General features: G+C 56.4%; 1 protein-coding gene across 2 annotated transcripts in view; it reads right to left on the bottom strand.

Annotated features, from left to right (window-relative positions):
• Window positions 1-11,144: 11,144 nt before the first annotated feature.
• The window catches only part of LOC144260072 (GTPase IMAP family member 7-like), a 39,630-nt gene continuing 29,830 nt past the window's right edge, over window positions 11,145-20,944 (bottom strand). The window contains exon 3 of one of the 2 annotated variants that reach the window (XM_077808615.1): window positions 11,145-12,613. In XM_077808615.1, coding sequence (XP_077664741.1) covers window positions 11,967-12,613 — 647 coding nt within the window. In that variant the 3' untranslated portion in view covers window positions 11,145-11,966. The remainder of the gene's footprint in view (window positions 12,614-20,944) is intronic. The other variant, XM_077808616.1, reaches the window with a different exon arrangement.

Below are 20,944 nucleotides of genomic sequence, written 5' to 3'. Positions count from 1 at the left end.
GGTCTATTAAGAGTTTGTTACAGGTACTGTGCTGAATTCGCTTCAGCCTTATGGTGCACCAGCACTAAGGCTCCCACTACTATGAGCTGAAATCACTGAGCACTGTGTCAAGTAGTGGGGAGCCGGAAGATCTAGTGTGCAGCGGAGCTATTTGTGAGACGGCGGGGTGAGCAGAGCTGTTTGTGAGACAGCGGTGTGTTCGTGAGACGGCGAGCTGAGCGGAGCCGGTCGTGAGATGGCGGTGTGTTCGTGAGACGGCGAGCTGAGCAGAGCAGAGCGGAGCCGGTCGTGGTGGAGCGGAGCAGAGCCCTGTGGGGCAGTCAGCTTCAGGACACGTAAGGTGCCCCTTACCTCTTCCCCCACCCCCCCCCACCCAGGCACATTTTGGCCAGACTGGGGAGTAACACTCTGCAGATGAACTTTTGAACTCCGGGGCTGGACTTTTTTTTTGACTTTGGGTGATTTGTGGATTGCTGGACTCAAGAGACGTTTGGGTTCTGGGACTCAAGGGCCTAAGGGAAAGGATGTGGCCCAATTTTTCTGGGGTGGGTCGGTGTTCATGGTTTGGTTAATGAACACTAGTTGTGGTGTTTCCCCAATTTAATGCTGATGTTGTTTACCTCATGTTATTAAAGATTCTCTACTACACCGAGACACCGTGCTTGCGAGAGGGGAAGTATTGCCTCCTTGAGGCGCCCAGGGGGTGTGTAAGATTTTCCCAGGTCACTGGGTGGGGGCTCGAGCCAGTTTTGCATTTGCTTTAATGAGAGGGAACCCCTGTGTACTGAACCCGGCCCTTGCTGCTATCAACTTGGCCTGGCAGAAGGGTTACACCAGCTTGTGGGATATAGTCCTGTTTCCCAAAACGCATTCCGCTGGGGCCTACACTGGGCACTTGGTGTCCCTGTCTGTGGCTCCCACCACAGTAAGGGAATGTGCTACTGGCAACTGAAGGGGTCGATTTACGGCAGTTTGAGCAGCTCCAGAGTCCACTAAAAAATCTATTTCTGAGCTTCCCACCCGCATCTTTACTCGGGGTTCCGAGGGTAGGGTGGTCCATCTCCCCTGACACCCCTATTCCTGCTCCGCCATCGCCATCATAGAGGCACCCCCCTTTTCTTTTCGGGCACTTATTTTTTTAGTGTCCCTCTTGTCGACACAAGGCACACTGGTTGCGACCCAGTCGTCTCTCCTGCGAGCCCGGACGTTCGCGTCCACAGCCCCTTCCTCCCCGGCCACTTCCCTTAGTGCCGGCCTGTACCATTGTTACCATTAGTCTTATTTGCTTTCTTTTTTTTTTTTTTTTTTTGTTTCTCTCAGACTATAAGCTCGGTTTGCAGTCTCTAAGATTTGTGCCATGGTCATGCCCATTAAATCCTCCTTTTTTTGTAACTTTCTTTTAATATCAGGGGCTGCTCTGCTCGTAAAAATTCCCTTAATAATTGACTCAGTTGCCTTATTATTGGGGTCTGCATTAGTGTTCTGTCGAATTGTGTCCCGAATACGCTGTAGAAAGGCCCCTGGGCTTTCTTTTAAATCCTGCATTACTTCATACGGCTTTGCCCAATTATTATGTCGGACAGCCGAGTGACAGAGTCCATGCAAAAGCAACTCCTTATAGGAGGTAAGGCAGGTCATATCCCCATGATTATTTGGATCCCACCTGGGGTCTGCTCGGGGGACTTGTGCATCCGGGTCAGGGACATTAATACGATCCCGGTCGTACCGTTTCTGCGCCTCCTCCCTTGCTTTGGACAGAACCTGTTGTCTTTCAACCTCAGACAATAGGGTTCGCAGGAGGATGTTACAATCATCCCAGTCCAACTTGTGACTACTGAGGCACCCCTCAAAGACTAATATAAACCTGCTTGGGTTGGTGGAAAACTCTCCTGCCTGTGCTTTGAAAGCAGCCAAATCCACAGGATTAAAGGGCACATGAGTATAAACCTGCATAGTCGTGGCTGAACGCCTGTCCGATCCAGACGGGCCGACTTTAGTTTCGGTGATTAAGGGGTATAGGCCAACCATTGGGGACTTACAAGGTGTGTGTAGGGGCCAAAGGGGACACTGGCTCTGCCATTACAGTGGGGGTGGGAGTCTGGGGACTAACATTAGCTGCTACCGAACCAGTCGGAGTCAGATTACAGCGCTGTAAAATATCTGGTTGAGTACATAAAGTCAGAAACATATGTTCATTTCATTTCTTTGTTTTCTGACAGAACAGGAGTAACTGAAGGATCGTGTTGTAATTAATTGACCCTCCTGGTGGCCACCACTCCTGGTCCTCTAGTTGATATTGAGGCCAGTCAACTGTACAGAATCGTTTTAATTGGCTCTTAGTCATCGGATCTGCACCAAATACCTTCCAGTTTGCTAGAATGCACTCTAGGGGCGTACACTGTGCCCTAAACCCCGAGCTCTGTCCCTGTCCCATACCTACAGGGTAACTCTGGGCGTCCCCAGGTTTCAACAGAGCATACAATCCGGATTTCAAAAGGTTCCTACCTTATCCAAGGGACCGGTTCCTCACCGTCGCCCGCAGCTGCTCCTCCCCTATGTCCAAGGGACTGGTTCCTCACCATCGCCCACAGCTGCTTCTCCACTATATGAGTGCGTTGCACCGTTGTGCCCTCCGGGGTCGATCAAATCGCGTCTCCTCCGAGGCCCCCGATGAACTCACCGGTGTGTGCTGGGCGTCGGTTCTCGCCGCAATCCTCGACCTCCAGGAGGGGTCTGGGCAAGGCTAAATAGCAGCCTCGTCGCCCACCCAGGGACACCAAAAGCTGTTGCCGGCACCCAGTGCCGAGAGGCAAAACAACAGCCGGGGGGGTTTGCTACCCGGTGTGCTTCACCCAATAATTACAACGGGGTGGAGAAGCAGAAAAGTTTATTTGCAGCTGCAAAAAGGTACAGGGAGAATAGAATCTCAAATTCTGTACACAGAGCAGGAAGTTACACAGGCTTTTATACATTTTTTTTAGCAAACTTATTTAATAGCAAGCTGCCCTAAGTATTTCTATAGCCAGCCAATTCAGTTACCAGCTAGTTTCCTTGTTTTTTGTATTATTTATTAAACTATACATAAAGCTGCTTTATTTAGCATTGTTTTTTTATATTTGCCCTTGTAGGGAGCCAGGGTGGCTCCCCTCCGAACCAGAGGGTAAAGAGCCACCCTCTGAGCCTGACTGGGCAGGGCCAGGCCAAGCTTCCGCCAATCCCCGGAAGGGGAAGGGTGGGACAGGAAGTACAAAGGACGGGGCCCTCCGCCCAGTGAAGAGAGCACCAGGGAGGGAGACAGACACAGGCTGCTCCCTCGCGATCCTGCTGCCGACCCAGGCGAAGCCCTGGGCAAGGAAGAGCCTGACCGGGGGGGAAGGCCTGTGGCAACCAGGGCTGCCGGCCGCTGAATGCCCAGAGGACCTGGAGGGGCCTGACGGCAGCCCGGGCCAGCGTGAGTCCGATACCGACGGGGAGCGGGAGCGGCCCGCAGCGGAATACCCGGAGGAGATGGAGGGACCGGAGCTGCCCGCAGCGGAATACCCGGAGGAGATGGAGGGACCGGAGCTGCCCGCAGCGGAATACCCGGAGAAGATGGAGGGACCGGAGCTGCCCGCAGCGGAATACCCGGAGAAGATGGAGGGACCGGAGCTGCCCGCAGCGGAATACCCGGAGGAGATGGAGGGACCGGAGCTGCCCGCAGCGGAATACCCGGAGGAGATGGAGGGACCGGAGCGGCCCGCCTGAGAGACCGGGTAGGAAGTAGCCCAGGGGCCGAACTACACCGTGGGGTGGGTGTGTTTGGTCAGCGGGCGCGGACGGCCCCGCTGACCCAGCGGCGGGACTTTTGCCTCCCGCCACTGTCAGGGCCCTGGGCTGGAACCCAGTGGAGTTGGGTGGGCCTGCGTTCCCCTACCCCGGCGCTCCCCTGCCCGAGGGGCACGCTGCTGACTCCGGCCGGCGCTCCCCTGCCCGAGGGGCACGCTGCTGACTCTCGCCGGCACACCTTCCCCGCTAATTCCCCAACGCCCGGAAGGTGTGGCCGAGGCCGGCCACGGAGACCATAGCTCTCCATCGCCCCAGGGGCTCAGAGGACCGACCGACACCTGTCACAGCCCTGTTTGGCCTTGTTTAGTTTCAGGCAGTCTGACTCTGCACCATATTGTTGCAGATCCTCAGCATAACTGCTGCGAGTGCCTCCAGGCGGCGGGGCCAAGGACACCTGGGCCTAGTGCGAGGGGGCTTCATCGACACTCGTGGTCTTCCATCCCCTCGAGTTACCTAGTGGCCATGCCCCAGTGTCCCCAACATCTGTTTGCCCTGCCCCAGCCTCTGACGCTAGCCCCTTGGCTTCCCTGTCCTACCTCCAGCCTGATTATTTCCTTCCCACCCTTCCAGCCCCGCCATGGTCCTCCTGCCCTGATTAGCCCCTTGCTCGGTGCGCCCATGCCCCACCATGCGCTTGTGCTCCTCCCATTATAGTTAACCCCATCTCACTGCACCCCCCATGCTATTCTAGCCGCCCTCCCCGAGTGCAGCTAGAGGAGCCAGAATTCCATCTTGTGTTGGTGACTGGACCCCCCCAAGTCCTTGATAGGCCCCCCATCCAGTCCTCCCTTTCCGGCACCCTCCTCCCCTGCCTGCAGCCTAGCGGGGAGGAGTGGCTGACCTGTTCCCCATTTCCCCTCCTCCCCGCCAGCGTTTGTCCTCCCTACCTGCTCACTATGGCGGGGGACAAGGCGGGTGCCACCCCTCAGGCAGTCCCCACTGCCCCTCCTGCACCTGTCCCCCATCATCCCCTGTGGCTCCCACCTCAACTGCCACTCCCAAAGTACCTGCTACCACCCCCACTGGGGCACCGGCGGGAAAAGGGGTGGATTCCACTGCTGCCATGTCCCTTGTCCCCTCCGATTTTGGGGGGGTCCCCCCAGCTGGCGGGAAAGGCCAAGGGAAAGAGAACGGCAAGGGCCCTTCCAAAACGGCAAAGCCCTCCATGGTAGGGACTGCCCCCTCTGCCACAGCCCCTTCTGCCACAGCCCCATCACCGGCCATGGCGTCCCTCCCTTCTGCTCCCTCCCCCAGCTCTGTGGGTGCCCCTTTCCCGTCCCCGAGGGTGTACGCCCAGGTGGCGGCGGCTCCCCCACCTGCCTCTACATCATCTCTCCTGCCCACCGCCTCCGCTACCATCTATAGCGGCTGGGGCCCCTTTCCCACCATGACCAGGAAGTCCGCTGCCTCCTGGTGCCCGTCTCGCCCCACGTGGAGACCTACATGCAGGCATTTGCCAGGGAGGCTGCCCCATGGCCATAGTGGCAGCCTCCAAAATGTACGGGAAGATAGTCTTCTCCCTGGCATTGGAGGCCACCACCCAGGAGGTGGTGGAGAAGAACCTGGCTGTGCGGGGGGCGTGTTCGTCCCCCTGGAGCCGCTGGAGGACCTGGGCATCTGGTTGGTCTTGACCTCCATCCCTCCCTAATGCTGCCCTGTTACCTTGCCTCTCTACCCTGGGGAAACCTCTCTCCATAGTCAGCCCTCTCTTGCTGGGCTGCAAAGACCCCGCCCTCCGTCACGTCCTCTCGTTCCACCGGGAAGTGCAGCTTCAACTGCCGCCGGCGGCACGTGACGGAGAAGCGCTTGAGGGGTCCTTCCTTGTCCCCTACCAGGTGGCCTGTTACCAGGTGCATTATTCTATGGCGGAGGCCCGGTGCTACCTCTGCCAGGCGATGGGGCACGTCCGGAGGGACTGCCCCTTGGCCCGGCACGGAGGAGCGTCCGGAGTGTCTGGAGCCCGCCAGGGTACCAACCCCGTCATCACTGGCCCCCCTGGCTGCCTGGTGCCCAGAGTAGTCCCTCCTCCTTCCCAGCCCACCACTGCTCCCACTGAGGCACTGGAGGCATCCCCCCGAGCGCGCCCAGAGGAGCGGGAGCACCCCACCTCTGCTGTGTGCAGTCTGGCGAGGCCTTTGGAGGAGGGTGCAGCAGGGATATCACCGGGCATGGGAAAGGGTCCGCCCCAGGGGGAGTTTTCCTTCCCTCATACTGCCCCACCACTACCTCCCCGAGTCCCTGTGCCACCGCCCCTGCCCCTCAGCCAGTACCCTTTCACCAGCCCACCGATGATACCATGGGGGGCTGGGTCGAAGTTCAGCATAAGCGGGGCAAGCAGAAGGCTCGAGCTCCGCTCCTTCCATCTGATGCGGAAGCCCCCCGAAAGACCAGGAAGGGGGGCACCAATGCTGGGCCTTCTGCCTTGCCCCCAGAGGAATTCAATCCACTGGAGCCAGCTGGGGATGACGTGGCAGCAATGGAGGGTAGCATTGCTCCTCCTCCAAAGTCCCCCCTCAAGGGGGCCTCTGATAGGGCCCCTCCTGCCCCCTTGCCACCTAAGGCCGCTGCGAGCCCTGAGGCAAGCGTCGCTTCGGGTGCCAGTGGAGAGGTCCCCAGGGTGGGGGGTGGTGATCTTCCTTCCATTTTCGAGGCGATCGAGGCCCTAGGTCTGACCCCAGTGACCCAGGGGGAGGACGACCCTCTGCCAGTGGGCCTTGATCTGGGTGATCTCGTCCCGGCCCCCCTTTCCCCATGCTCCCTCCCCGCTGCTTCCGCTCCCGCCTCCGAGGAACCCCTGGTCTCTTCCGCCAACCCGGCCCCAGATGGCACCCCACTGACGGCCGCCGAGCCGATGTACAGTGCAACGCGGCCGGGACCTGAGTTACCGGAGGTATCCCTCGCTGGTGCGGGCCGGCCGACCTCCTTCCCGGGTGGGGGCCCCTCTGTTGCTTGTCCATCTGACGATGCTGTGGCTGAAACACCCGCCATGGAGCCCAAGCCCGGCATCACCAAGGGCCCCCTTCCCACTCCACAGACCCCTGAGCCCGGCCGAGCGGTGCCACCCCCCAGTGGCTCCACTGCTGGGGCCCACAATCCCGCTTCCGCCCCTCTCCCCGACCCCTCTCCTGCCCCTGCCCCTGATGCTGACCCTGTCCCCCTCCCTTCCACTTCCCTTGCTGCTATTGCCGCCCCTGCGGCCGGCTCCTTCCCCTTCCTGGAGGATGAGCCCCAGGGCGCGGCCCTCGTCTTCCCCGTCCCGACCTCCTAGGGGCTGCTATTTTCCCTCCGCTGCCCCCCACATCGGGCACCACGCCAGGGGTCCGCTCCCGCCTGCCCGTCTCGGTAGGCCACGGGGCTTTGACAGGGGCCCCGACGGAGGAAGGCCAGGAGCCAGCGACCCCGCCCACCGATAGGCTGAGAGACGAGCTCTGAGAGTTTCTCCAGGATGCCAGTGGGTCCCAGAATAAGGTTCAGCTCGCTCTCCAGCTCTGGGGGGACTTTCATGATATCCTCCGGGCCGTGCGGGCCATTTTAGGGGAGGGTAGAGGGACCGGGGGGCTCAGCGCTTCGGCCTACCAGCTGACCCACTGCTTCCATGACTCCTTGCTTACTTATGGGGTTGGTCATGGATTGCTGCGTGGCCCAATGGTGGCCGTGAGCATCTCTGCAGGTGAGGATCCCCCCCCGCCCTTCCTATGGCACCCACCACCTTCGCCTCACTAAACACCTGGGGCTGTAGGGTGGGTCTCTGCAAATGCCAGGTGCTCTCCTTCCTTCGGGAGCGGGGGTACTCTGTGGTTTTCCGGCAGGAGATCCATACAGATCCAGCCGCCGAAGCCAGTTGGCAGCCGGAGTGGGGGGACAGGGTTTATTTCAGCCACCTCACAGCTTGTACAGCTGAAGTGGCTACCCTGTTCTCCCCCAACTTACAGCCTGAGGTGCTGGGGGTTGCCAAGGCTGTGCCAGGCTGCCTGCTGGAGCTCCGGGTCCACATGGAGGGGCTGGTGGTCAATCTCATCAATGTCTATGCCCCAACATCGGGCCCTGGAGCGGCTGCAATTTTTTCAGCAGACATCCGCCTTCCTTGGCTCCTTGGATCCTTGCAAGTGCCTGATCCTGGGCGGGGACTTTAACACCACTCTCAATGAACGGGACCCCTCGGGGGCCGAGCGGTGTCCGGCCGCTGTGGACGTCCTCCGGGAGATCGTCGACCGTCACTCCCTGGTGGATGTCTGGCGCGACCACCACCCGGACGACATCTCAACGTTTCACCTTTGTCCGGGTGGAGGCCCATCGGTCGCGCCACTCCTGGTTGGACCGCATTTACTTGTCACGCTGTCACCCTTCATGGGCCCACTCCTCCAGCGTCCAGCTGGCCCCATTCTCGGATCACTATCTGGTGTCCGTGATGGCCGCTCTAGTGTGGAGAGGCTGGGGCCGGCCTATTGGCATTCTAATAACAGCTTGCTGGAGAATGTGGGCTTTTTGGCATCCTTCCAGGAGTTCTGGCTGGCCTGGCGAGGGCAGAGGTGGGCCTTTTCCTCAGCACGGCGGTGTTGGGATGTGGGGAAGGTGCGCACACAGGTCTTCTGCCATGACTACACCCGGGGTGCCAGCCGGTGGAGGGATGCAACTATAGAGCAGTTGGAACAGGAGGTCTTGGAGTTGGAGAGGTGTCTGCACGCCAGCCCTGAGGATCCATCCCTCTGCGGAGCGTGCTGGGAGAAGTGTGAGGAGCTCCAGGCCCTCGAGGACCACCGGGCCTGGGGAGCCTTCATTCGATCCCACATCCGCCTCCTTTGGGAGTTGGATCGCGGCTCCCGCTTCTTCTATGCCCTGGAGAAAAAGAGGAAGGCTAAGAAGCATGTTACCTGCCTTCTGGCAGAGGACAGCACCCCCCTCACGGATCCGGAGGAGATGCACGGGAAGGTCAGGGCCTTCTACACAGGCCTTTTCTCCCCGGATCTGACTGATCCTGACACTTGTAGAGTGCTTTGGGACAGGCTCCCAATGGTCAGCACAGGCAACCAGGACCGGCTAGAGCTGCCTCTCACTCTGGCCGAGCTCTCGGAAGCCCTCCATCGCATGCCCACCAACAAATCCCTGGGCATGGATGGGCTGACCGTGGAGTTCTACCTCGTGTTCTGGGACGTCCTCGGCCCAGACCTTGTCACCGTCTGGGCAGAGTCCTTGGAGAGTGGGGTCCTACCCTGTTGTACAGGCGAGCTGTGCTCGCCTTGCTCCCAAAGAAGGGGGACCCCCGCGACCTTTGGAATTGGCATCCAGTCTCGCTCCTCAGCACAGACTACAAGGTCTTAGCAAAAGCCATCTCGCTGCAGCTAGGGTCCGTGCTGGCGGACATGGTCCACCCTGACCAGACCTACACCGTCCCAGGCCGGATCATCTTCGATGTTTCTTAAGTTGTCTTGAAAAAGCCTGAAGCTCACTACACAAATCTGTAGCATCGATGTCTTTTGAATTTTCATGAGTCAATGCCGACTCCAGTTTTATACAAAATTCTCTTATCTGTTTTTTGCTAGCTGTGTATATCATATAGAAAGCCAAATATTGACTCTATCTTCTGTATCTGTTGAAACCTTTTGTCAACCGAGTGAATAGCAGTATCAAGGACTGCGAAGTAGAAATTCACTTTGAACCTTTGTTTTGGGTTCTGAATGGGTGTGTTTCATCCTTCATATGAAAACTGCTGTTTCTTCTGACGAATGCGAACTGGCTCTGGTTCAAATTCTGTCGGAAAGTCTATTTCTTCAGCAAGCTCAAGAGAATCTACCAGTGTTCTTTCGAACCCTTCATCACTTCTGAATTCCACCAGAATAGTTTTAGTTTGCTGCAGTTTTTGAATAGCAGAATGTATGTTCAAGTTCTTTTCCTGAAGCTGCTGACTAGTGAGATTAATCTTGAAAAGGATATTATACCACAAAATGAGTGAAGTCACAAATTTGAACTTGGAAAGGCCATTTGCAAGAGCTTCTGCATCTGAACACGACGTATTGCCAGATGATCCAGTAAAGGTAATATCATCAGAAATTTCAATTAGAGCATCATAAATGTTTCCAAGTTCATAGCGAAGAGGCTTCAAAGCATCAATGCGATTCTCCCATCTTGTCTGACTAAGTGGTTTCACAGTTAGAGAATTCACAGGATGAGTCAATCTCCCAAGGGCGTGTTGAGCCTGAGAAAAACACATAAACACGTTGCACCAGTTCAAAAAAACTGTATGCCTCCAAACACCATCTAGCAGCATCATTGACAACCAAATTCAGAGAATGTGCACTGCAAGGAATGAAAAAGGCCCTAGGATTGATTTCCATCATTGTCTTTTGCACACCATTGTCTTTACCCTTCATATTACTCCCATTATCATAGCCTTGGCCACATAAGTTGTCAACAGATAATGCCATTGTTTCAAGCTCTTGTAGAATAGTTTCAGTCATAAATGCTCCAGTCGTCTCCTACAGTGGTGGAGGGGCGCCGATTGCATGACTCGCCTAGGGCGCCAGTTGCTGGCAGCTAGTCTAGGGCCGCCCCTGCTAGCACTTATGTCAACATAACTGATTTCGCTCAGGGGTGTGAAAAAGCCCCCGCATCACGTGACGTAAGTTACACTGACCTGAGCGCCGGTGCGGAGAGCGCTGTGTTGGCAGGAGAGCATCTCTCATGGGCACAGCGTGTCTGCACTAGCCCCCCCAGCTACAGCCGCAGCGGTATAGCTGTGCCACAAGAGTGATTCTGGGGCAGACTAGGCCTGAGTGTATTCAGATGCAGCCACTGAGCCTGGGGCGCAGGTTTAAAAGGACATAGATACACAGTTCCGATTTGTTTTTTTCTTAGAACCCCCGCTAACCACCACCCCCAGTGTGGAGCCCGCAGCAATTTTACATTTTTGAAAATTTAGTTCAAGATGGAATGTCAAGGTTCCTTCCCCACTCTGAACTCTAGGGTACAGATGTGGGGACCTGCATGAAAACCTCCTAATCTTACTTTTACCAGCTTAGGTTAAAACTTCCCCAAGGTACAAACTATTTTACCCTTTTGCCCCTGGACTTCCACTGCCACCATAAAACTTTATCTGGGTTCCTGAAAAAAAGTAGTTTTGGACACTTCTTTCCCCCCAAAATCCTCCCAACCCTTGCACCCCACTTCCTGGGGAAGGTTTGGTAAAAATCCTCACCAATTTGCATAGGTGACCACAGACCCAAACCCTTGGATCTTAAAACAATGAAAAAGCGTTCAGTTTTCTTACAAAAGACTTTTAATAGAAGTAAAAAGGAATCACCTCTGTAAAATCAGGATGGTAGATACCTTACAGGGTAATTAGATTCAAACACAGAGAATCCCTCTAGGCAAAACTTTAAGTTACAAAAAAGACACACAGACAGGAATATTCATTCTATTCAGCACAGCTATTTTCTCAGCCATTTAAAGAAATCATAATCTAACACATACCTAGCTAGATTACTTCCTAAATTCTAAGACTCCATTCCTGTTGTGTTTCCGGCAAAAGCATCACACAGACAGACACAGACCCTTTGTTCTTCTCCCTCCTCCCAGCTTTTGAAAGTATCTTGTCTCCTCATTGGTCATTTTGGTCAGGTGCCAGCGAGGTTACCTTTAGCTTCTTAACCCTTTACAGGTGAGAGGATTTTTCTTCTAGCCAGGAGGGATTTTAAAGGGGTTTACCCTTCCCTTTATATTTATGACATGGAGAAGTCACAAACTCACGTTTCCATGAGTGTAACTGTTATTTCACTGAAAAATGGGGTCAGAGGGATTCCATTCCACAGTACGGCTGGAAATCCAAACAGACAGTGTTGTGCTGGTGAATGAGAACCACACATGAACAAACAAAGGGAAGCTGACTGGTCTGGTTTCACTGCTGAAGCAGAGAGAAATATAAAAAGTAAAACAATAAAATTATGAAAATTAAATTTGATTTAAAATTCTTCCAGGTTTTATTATCCAAGGTGAAATTAGTGATACATTTTAGAGAAATGTTGTAAATACATTATTTTAATCTCAGTTCTACGATTTTTATACCAATAAAAGCCTTAGCATTAAACAAGTGTTGCAAAACTCATTTTAAAATGGTAAAAACCCCTGTCTCAGATGATCATAATCAATTAGAGTATAGAACAAAATCTTTGGAGAAATGACTTGTCCTTCTTAAACATTTCTTCAGTATAATAGGGTTTTTCATAGTTTCCATGCACCATGACATCAATCATTTCAAGCAACTCAGACACCTGATCAGACTTTTCTTTTCCTTCGGCTCTGTTGTTGAAAGCAAGGCATCGGTTTTTACAAGTCCCAATCACATTTTGAAGATCTTTATCAGCCCTTGCTAAGAACTCGCCCAGTGTTTTCTTCCCTAAATCTTCTTTTCGGGTGAACAGGACGATCATGTAGTCCTTTGCTTCAAACTTGAAAACCTTTTGTATCTCCTTGACCACTTCCTTTTCTTCTAGGGTGAAGCAACCCAGCTGTATGACATGAATAATGGCATGGATTCCTGGAGAGAGGCATTTAACAGACTTACCTATTTCTTGGCAAGTCTCTTCATTACTTTTCTTAGTGTCAAAAAGGCCAGGAGTATCAACCACTGTAATTTTCCTCCCATTAACAACCTGTTCCTTTTTTTCACACCACTGCGTAACTGAAGAGGGTGAGATATCCGAATGAAATTTATCAGCACCAAGAATCATGTTTCCTGTTGCACTTTTCCCACATCCAGTTTTACCAACAAGGACGATTCTCAGTTCAGATTCTGCTGGGAACAAGAGAGAGAGAGTATGTCAGCCTGTCAGTACAGCTTACTTCAATCATGAAAAAATTGTTCATGAATAGTTTGTTGAACTGGAAATCTTAGCTCAGTTTCCCTTGTTTGTGATGGTTGATTTCAAAAGTTTACTTATGTGACAGGGTCAGGCCAGATGGTTACAGGAGAGTGATTTTTTTTTTTTTAAACAGGAGAGTAATTTTTATTTGCATAACATACTTACAAAAAATCACCAAAAAAGATAAAACAAAACTATGCAACAAAACAAAAGCAAACGCAATGTATAACACAGCAGCCTTCAGGGGAGAGAAGTGTTCAGGCTTGCCTGGGCCCAGGGCGGGGGGGCTTCCTCGACACTCATGGTCTTCCACCCTCCTGAGTTACCAGTGGCCTAGAGCAGGGGGGCTTCCTCTACACTCATGGTCTTCCACCCCCTCGAGTTACCTAGTGCCACGCCCAGTGTCACCAACTATTCCTCTCCTGAGAGTGCCTTACAAGATGGGCAATGCTGCGGGGTGGGCAGTTGGGGGGGACAGACGTGCACCCACGTGTGATAGGACCCCTCCTAGGTGACGGTGATGATGGTATCCACAGCGGCAATGGCTGGGGCTGGGATCTTTCGCTCTTCCCCTCAATCAAAGGGTCAGGCGGAGGGAACCGGACAGGGTCACCGAGCAGAGAACCTCGGACAGTGCCCACCGCTCCTCGAAGGCGTCAAGGGAGTCGGTGGATGCCGCCCAGAGGAACTCCGCCCGGATACGTGAATGTACTGAGGATCGGAAAACGGCCCTACAGTCGCAGGACGCTTCATTGGCCAACCTCCTCTCTCTGGTTTTATAGATGGCTGTTTTAGCTAGGGCTAGGAGGAGGTTAACCAGGAGATCCCGCGACTTTGTGGGGCCACAGATGGGGAGTGTGTAAATAAAAAGGTGACGGGGAAAAATGCAGCCAAAAGCGTAATAAAATATTCATGAGGAGCCGGAAAAGGGGCTGCAGCCTGGCACACTCTAAATATATGTGTGCCAGGGTTTCCCTCACGTTGCAAAAAGAGCAAGTATCCGGGATGGGGGTGAACCGTGTCAAAAACACACCCGTGCTCACAGCTCCGTGAAGGAGCCGCCAACTGATGTCCCCGACGGGCCTCGGGACCAAGGTGGAGTACAGGCTGGCCCACCGGGGCTGCTCACCCTCCAAAGGTGGCAGGAGGTCCCGCCACTTTGTATCGGGGCGGGACACCAGGGTGAGGGCGTGAAGGGTGTGAAGCATGAGTGTGTATAGATGTTTCCTTGGCGCGGTTTGGAAGCTGACTGCAGCTGGCTCGCAGTGAAAGGGTGAGGGGTTTGTTGGGATCTACGGGGTCGGGGCCCAATGGAAAGGTCCAGCGGGCCTGGGGTAGAGGGTGGGCGGGGTGCGCCCTCGCGCAGGGCTCGGTTGAGATAAGCCCGAGCAGCGGGCGTCAAAGCGGCCTTCACCTCCTGAAGTACGCGCCGGGGGGTACGAGGTCTGGAGAGCCCCATGCGCCGAGTGAGCATCAGGGGATCCAGCCAGTCTCCCCGGTCGTAGTCCAGGAGGTCTCTGACTCTCGTGACTTCCACCAGGACCAAACTCTGGCGCACCGAGCAGGACTCCGCCACCTGCACATGGAGCTGGGGGTTGTGTAGCAGGGACTCCGCGAGGAGATCTGCTTCTACGGTGGCCGCCACGGGCCTGGTCATTGAAAACAGTTTCCAGGTCCGGAGGAGGTCCTGGTAGACGATCGGCAGCCCGGAGAGGTCTCGCGGAAAACCTCTCGGACAGAGATAAAAGAGCTGCCAGTCGTATCAGAGCCCTTGGAGGCGGCGCAGGAAGGCATGCGCCAGTCTGCTCCACGTCGAATTACCTGCACTATACAGGAGCCTCTGCAGGGCCTGGAGGCAGAAGACACGGACCTGAGTGTGCAGACACTTCAGGCCCTGCCCTCCTTCCTTCAGGGGTAGATGAAGAACCCCAACAGGAGCCCAGTGCATTCCTGACCAAAAGAACTCCAGAATCGATGTCCGGAGGTTGGTCAGGAAACCCGGGGCCAGGACCAGGGTGTTGAGCAGGTACCAGAGTATGGACAGGACTAGTTGGTTAAGCACCAGTGCTCTCCCTCGGAGGGAGAGACATCACAGCAGCATCGTCCATTTCCGGAGCCGCTCTATCACCCCGCCTTGTAAATTTTGCCAGTTCTCCGGCGGAGAAGGGTGCGTGGCAGAAAGGTAAACGCCTAGGTAGAGCAGCAGACCCACGCTCCACTGGATGGTCTGAAGCGCGGGTGGGAGGGAGCTCACCCGCCGCCAGTCCCCCACCGCCAAGCCAGAGCTCTTGACCCAGTTGACTCGGGCGGAGGAGGCTGCCGAAAAGATGGCCTGGTAAGCCTCCACCTGCGCCAAGTACCCCGGGTCCTGGACCATGAGGAGGACGTCATCGGCATACGCCGACAGGACCAGCCGCAGCTCCGGCTCCCGCAGCACCAACCTTGTCAACCTCCTGCAGAGGAGACAGAGGAAAGGCTCGATCGCCAGAGCGTACAGCTGGCCCAAAAGGGGGCACCCCTGCTGCACTCCTCTCCCGAAGCTGACCGGTTCGGTCAGGGTCCAGTTGAGCCTAACCAGACACTCTGCGGAGGCGTACAGCACCCGGAGAAAACTCACAAACTGAGGTCCGAATCGAAACGCCTGCAGAGTGCTCAGGAGGTACCCATGGTCTACTCTATGAAACGCCTTCTCCTGATCGAGAGACAGGAGGGCGAATGACAGACCATCTCTACGCCCGAGTTCCAAAAGGTCTTGGACTAGAAATAGGTTGTCAAAAATGCTGTGACCCGGGACAGTATAGGTCTGGTCTGGGTGGATCACGTCCGCCATCACGGACCCTAGCCGCAGCGAGATTGCTTTCGCTACGATTTTGTAGTCCGTGCTAAGGAGCGAGACGGGACGCCAGTTTCGTAAATCGCGGAGGTCCCCCTTCTTCGGCAACAAGGCGAGCACCGCTCGCCTGCACGAAAGAGAGAGGACCCCGCCCTACAAAGACTCGCCCCAGACAGTGGCTAGGTCTGGACCAAGGATGTCCCAGAACGCGCTGTAGAACTCCATGGTCAGCCCGTCCATGCCCGGAGATTTATTGGTGGGCATGCGACGGAGGGCTTCCGAGAACTCAGCCAGGGTGAGAGGCAGCTCTAGCCGGTCTCGGTCACCCACGCTGACCATGGGGAGTTCCTCCCAGAGCACCCCGCAAGCGCCAGGATCGGTCGGATCTGGGGAGAAAAGGCTTGTGTAGAAGTCACGGGCCCTCCCACACATCTCCACCGGATCCGTGAGGGGGGTGCCGTCTTCTGTTAGAAGGCAGGTGATGTGTTTCTTGGCCCCCCTCATTTTCTCCAGGGCATAGAAGAAACAGGAGCCGCGGTCCATCTCCTGAAGGAGGCGGATGCGGGATCGAACAAAGGCACCTCGGGCCCGATGGTCCTCGAGGGCCCAGAGCTCCTCCCACTTCTCCCGGCACGCTCCGCAGAGGAACGGGTCCTCGGGGCTGGCAGCCAGACGCCTCTCCATCTCTATGACCTCCTGTTCCAACTGCTCTATCGCTGCATTTCTCCGTCGGCTGGTGCCCCGAGTGTAGTCACGGCAGAAGAGCTTGGCGCGCACCTTCCCTAGATCCCACCATCGTCGTGCCGAGAGAAAGGCACGCCGCTGCTCTCGCCAGGCCAGCCAAAACTCCCGGAAGGACTCACGAAGCCCTCATCCTCCAACAGGCTGTTGTTAAAATGCCAATAGGCCAGCCCTGGCCTCTCTACACGGAGGGAGGCTGTTATGGTGGCTAGATGATGGTCAGAGAATGGGGCCAGCCGAATGCTGGAGGAGTGGGTTTGTGAAAGATGGAAACGGGATAAATAAATACGGTCCAACCGAGAGTGGTGTGACCGATAGGCCTCCACCCGGACAAAGGTGAACGTGGAAATGTCATCTGGGTGGTGGTCATGCCAGACGTCCACTAGGGAGTGATGTTTGACTATTCCTCGGAGAATGTTAGCGGCGGCCAGGCTCAGCTCGGCCCCTGAGCGGTCCTGTTCCTCGAGGGTGGTGTTAAAGTCCCCTCCCAGGACTAGGCACTCGTGAGGATATAGGGTGCCGAGGAAGTCAGACACCAGCTGATAGAATTGCGGCCGCTTCAGGCTCATTGTCAGGGCATAGATGTTAATGGGGTTGACCACGAGCCCCTCCATACGGACTCGGAGATGCAGCAGGTGGGCCGGCATGGCCTCAGTGACCCCTAGCACCTCGGGCCATAGGTTGGGGGAGAACAGGGTCGCCACTCCAGCTTGCCACATCGTGAAGTGGCTAAAGTAGACCCTGTCCCCCCACTCCAGCCGCCAGCTGTCCTCAGCAGTCGGATCCTTATGCGTCTCCTGCAGGAAAACTACAGAGTACCCCCCTTCCCGAAGGTAAGAGAGCACCTGGGACCTGTGGAGAGCCATCCTACAGCCCCTGGTGTTCAAAGTTGCGATAATGAGAGGCGTCATGCGGAGGGCTGGGGGGGTGGGAGTTCCTTATTGGCGGGGGTGTTCGCAGCCCCCAGCGGGTCGCGCAACAATCCGTGACCCATCCCGTAAGTGAGTAAATCATCACGGAAGCTGTGGGCCCGCCTGTAGGCCGCAGCACCGTGCCTTCCTTTCCCTCTACCCTCCTTTATAAGGGCCCTTGTGGCCTGGAGGAGTTGATCAAAGTCCCCCCATAGCTGGAGAGTCAGCTGTACCCTGTTGCGGGAGCCACGGATGTTTTCTAAAAACTCCCGCACCGCTTTTCGCAGCTCATGGGGGGGTGGGGTTGCGATTTCCCAGTTATTCCCTGGTGGGGCTCTTGGTGCAGCCTCGTGGTCCGCTGAGGGGCAGGCAGGGTGCAGACCACCGACGGGGCATCTGACAGGCTAAAGTTATTAGGTCCATCTCACGCCTTGGGATAGAAGGGGATGGCGGAGGGAAAATTGCAGCTCCTAATGGGTCATGGCAGGAAAATGCAAAGGCTGCTCCCTGTGGGGGGGGGGGATCAGCAAAAAACGGAAAAGAAATAACCCCAGGGGCGGCAATAGCATTGCAGGAGGAGGTGGATTGGGCAGGGACAAGGGTGGGGGCGGGGGCAGAGGCGAGGCTCTGGGCTTCGGGAGGCAAGCAGCTGAAAGGTGGTGCCTCCTGAGCAGATTCGAGGGTTGAGGAGTGGGGGAGGGGGCTCCCAGTGATGCTAGGCGCAGGCTCTGTGGTGGATTTGGCAGCCATGGCCTCAGGTGGTGGACCACCTTCTGTAGGGTGCCCGCCCGGGAAGGCGGTTAGGGGGATGGAGCATGGGGAAAGGGGGACTGGGATGAGGTTGCCCAGATCGAGGCCAGCTGGCTGTAGATCATCCTCTCCCTGGGTGACCGGGGTCAAACCTAGGGGCTCAGTCTCCTCATACATGGAGGAGAGGTCATCTTCTGCTACCCCGGGGGCCTCTCCTCTGGGGCCCGCCTCGACGGTCGCTTCGGGGTTCGCGGGGGGTTCGGGTGGTATCCGGGTAGAAGGGGCTTCCTCAGGGGTCTCGGAGGGGAGGGTCTCCCGTGGAGGGGAGATTCTACCTTCCAATGCCATTCTGTCTTCCCCTCCCGACACCAGCGGATGGATCTCACTTGTGGGCATAGCGGAAGTCTCAGTATCAGTGCCTCCCTTCCTGGTCTTCCGGGGGGTCTCCGCATCGGTGGGTGCAGCGGAGCTCGAGCCTTCCGCTTGCCTCGCTTCCCCTGGACTAGGGTCCAGCCCTCCATAGCATCGTCTGGGGGTTGGTTAGCAGGGGTCGTGTCGGGGGGCAGAGGTGATGGTTCAGGGGTTTGAGGGGGTAACGGTGAGACAGCATGGGGGGCGGGGGGTTCTCCTTGGGGCGGGCCCTCTCCTATACCCAGTAATAGCCTTGCTGCACCCTCCTCCATAGGCTCTGCTGGATTGTTAATAGCAAGGGTGGGACTCCCTTGCTCGTCTGGGCGTTGTAGGGGAGGTGTCTCTTGGGCCCAGACGGGAGCAGCGGTGGGTCGAGCAGGAGGAGAGGTGGTTTCAGGTGCCGGGCAGCCAGGGGCATCAGCAACGACGGAGCCAACGTCCTGCCGGGTCTCGGGTGCTCCTCCCCGCTGGGTCAAAGGGCAGTCTCTTCGGACACGCCCCGCTGAGGGGCAGAGGTAGCACCGGGCTTCTCCCGTGGAGTAAAAGACCCGATAGCGGGCTCCCTGGTAGGGGACTAGGAAGGACCCCTCGAGCGCCTCTCCATCACGCGCCGGCAGCGGCAGTAGAAGCTGCACTTGCTGGCGGAACTAGAGGACGTGACGGAGGGTGGGGTCCTTGCAGCCCAACGGGAGAGGGCTGATGACAGAGACAAGTTTCCCGAGGGTGGAGAGAGCGGGTAACAGGGGGGCATTGGGTAGAAAGGGAGGGACGGAGGTGAGGACTAGGCAAACGCCCAGGTCTTCTACCGGCTCCAGGGGGACAAACACCCCCTCCCACCGCCAGGCTCTTCTCCACCGCCTCCTGGGCGGCAGCCTCCAAAGCTAAGAAAAAAAGACGACCTTCCCGTACATTTTGGAGGCTGCCACGATAGCCGTGGGTCCTACCACCCTCGCCAACGCCTGCACGTACGTCTCCACGTGGGGCGAGGTGGGCACCAGGAGGCAATGGACACCGTGCTTCCTGGTCATGGTGGGAAAGGGGCCCCGGCTGCTATTGATGGTAGCGGAGGCAGTGGGTAGGCGAGATGACGAGGCGGCAGGCGGGGGGGGGTGCCACCGCCCGGGCATACGCCCTGGGGGCCGGGGGAGGGACGTTCGCAGAGCTGGTGGAGGGAAACGCAGGAAGGGACGCCATGGTCGATGACGAGGCCACAGCTGTGGGGGCAGCCCCTGCCATGGAGGGCTTGGTGGTTTTTGTGGGGCCCATTCCTTTCTTCACACCCTGGCCTTTCCGGCCAACTTGGGGGAGGGTTCCTAGAATCTGGGGGGGCGGTGGACATTGCAGCGGCAGTAATCGCCCGGGTGCCTCCTGCTGCCTATGCCCCAGCGGGGGCGGTGGCAGGTGTTTTGACAGCAGTGGTGGGGGGGGAGGCTTGGGGGTTGGGCAGAGGGGTAGGTGGGGGAAGGGCAACTGAGGTTGTTAGAGGGGCCTCACCCCTCTCATTCCCTGCCATTGTGAGCAGGAGAGACAGGGAGACACCAGAAGGAGGAGGGGGGAGGGGGAAGCAGATTAACCACTCCTCCCTTCTGGGCTGCAGGCGGGGGGGGTGCCAAATGGGTCGGACTGGAGGGGGGAGAAAAACAGGAATTGGGGTCCGGTAATAGGGGCAAACTGTGGGGTAAACAGTCCGGGGTGGGGGGGGGGAACGGGACATGGACCCACGCACGTTTGTCCAAAGAGTCTCGTTTGGTCGACTGTTGTGTCTGGTCCGAAACAGCAAAATTCAAAGCAAACAGCTGAATCCAAAGGCAGATGGCAAGTTGCCAGCAGGGACGGACGGCGGGGGGGGCCGTGACGGTTGTAATAGTGTCGGGGGGGCACCGATGGATCGGGGAGCAGCTCCGTGCCACACCCCCTGTGCCCCCACAAACACAATTAAAACACAGTCAAATTCCCCCCACACGAGAGTACAATTCAAAAGTTACTCAGTCTTACGGCCCCCTCCACGATGGTTCGTAGCTTCCCTGGGTGATTTTTTCTGTCGGCTATCTTCTCTTCCGGCTTTGGTAATGAGGCTTTCAGCAGGCCAAGAATGTTGCAAAGATAAGAAGAATCTTCCTAGCTCGGTACGGGTTTAGAAACAACAGCAGAACGGCTGGGTCTGGGGGCTTCCACTCCCCTCCTTCGGGTAGCGGGTCGGCAGTCCTTCCCACCCTCCCCCCCGCGGGGGTTTCAGCTGGAGCAAATAGCAGTGTCCGAGAGCAGGCGTGGGGCTGGCAGCAACCTGGCAACCAACCAGCACTCGAACGGCAGCAAAAAAAAACAGCAAAAAAAAACAAAAAACAGAAAAAGCGTCTGGCCCGGTCAGGGGAGGAACTAAAGCAGGGTCAAAAAGTAAGAAAAATCCAGGCCAGGGGGCTTTAGGAAAGCATAGAAAGCAAATAGAGTAGCAGCAAGCGAAGGAGGTCCCTTTTCCCTGGGTAAGGGAGCAGGGAAGGTTTTTTTTTTTTGGAAACAGAAAAGAAATTTATTTGTAACAGTTACAAAGAGTACAAAAGGATAAAAAAAAACTTAGCAACAACACAACGCAATCAGAAGGTATAACACAACAGCTTTTC

This window comes from Eretmochelys imbricata, chromosome 2 (assembly GCF_965152235.1).
Source record: "Eretmochelys imbricata isolate rEreImb1 chromosome 2, rEreImb1.hap1, whole genome shotgun sequence".
Taxonomy (NCBI): domain Eukaryota; kingdom Metazoa; phylum Chordata; order Testudines; family Cheloniidae; genus Eretmochelys; species Eretmochelys imbricata.
The sequence above is the reverse complement of the archived record's forward strand: the minus strand, read 5'-3'. Positions and strand labels throughout refer to the sequence as shown.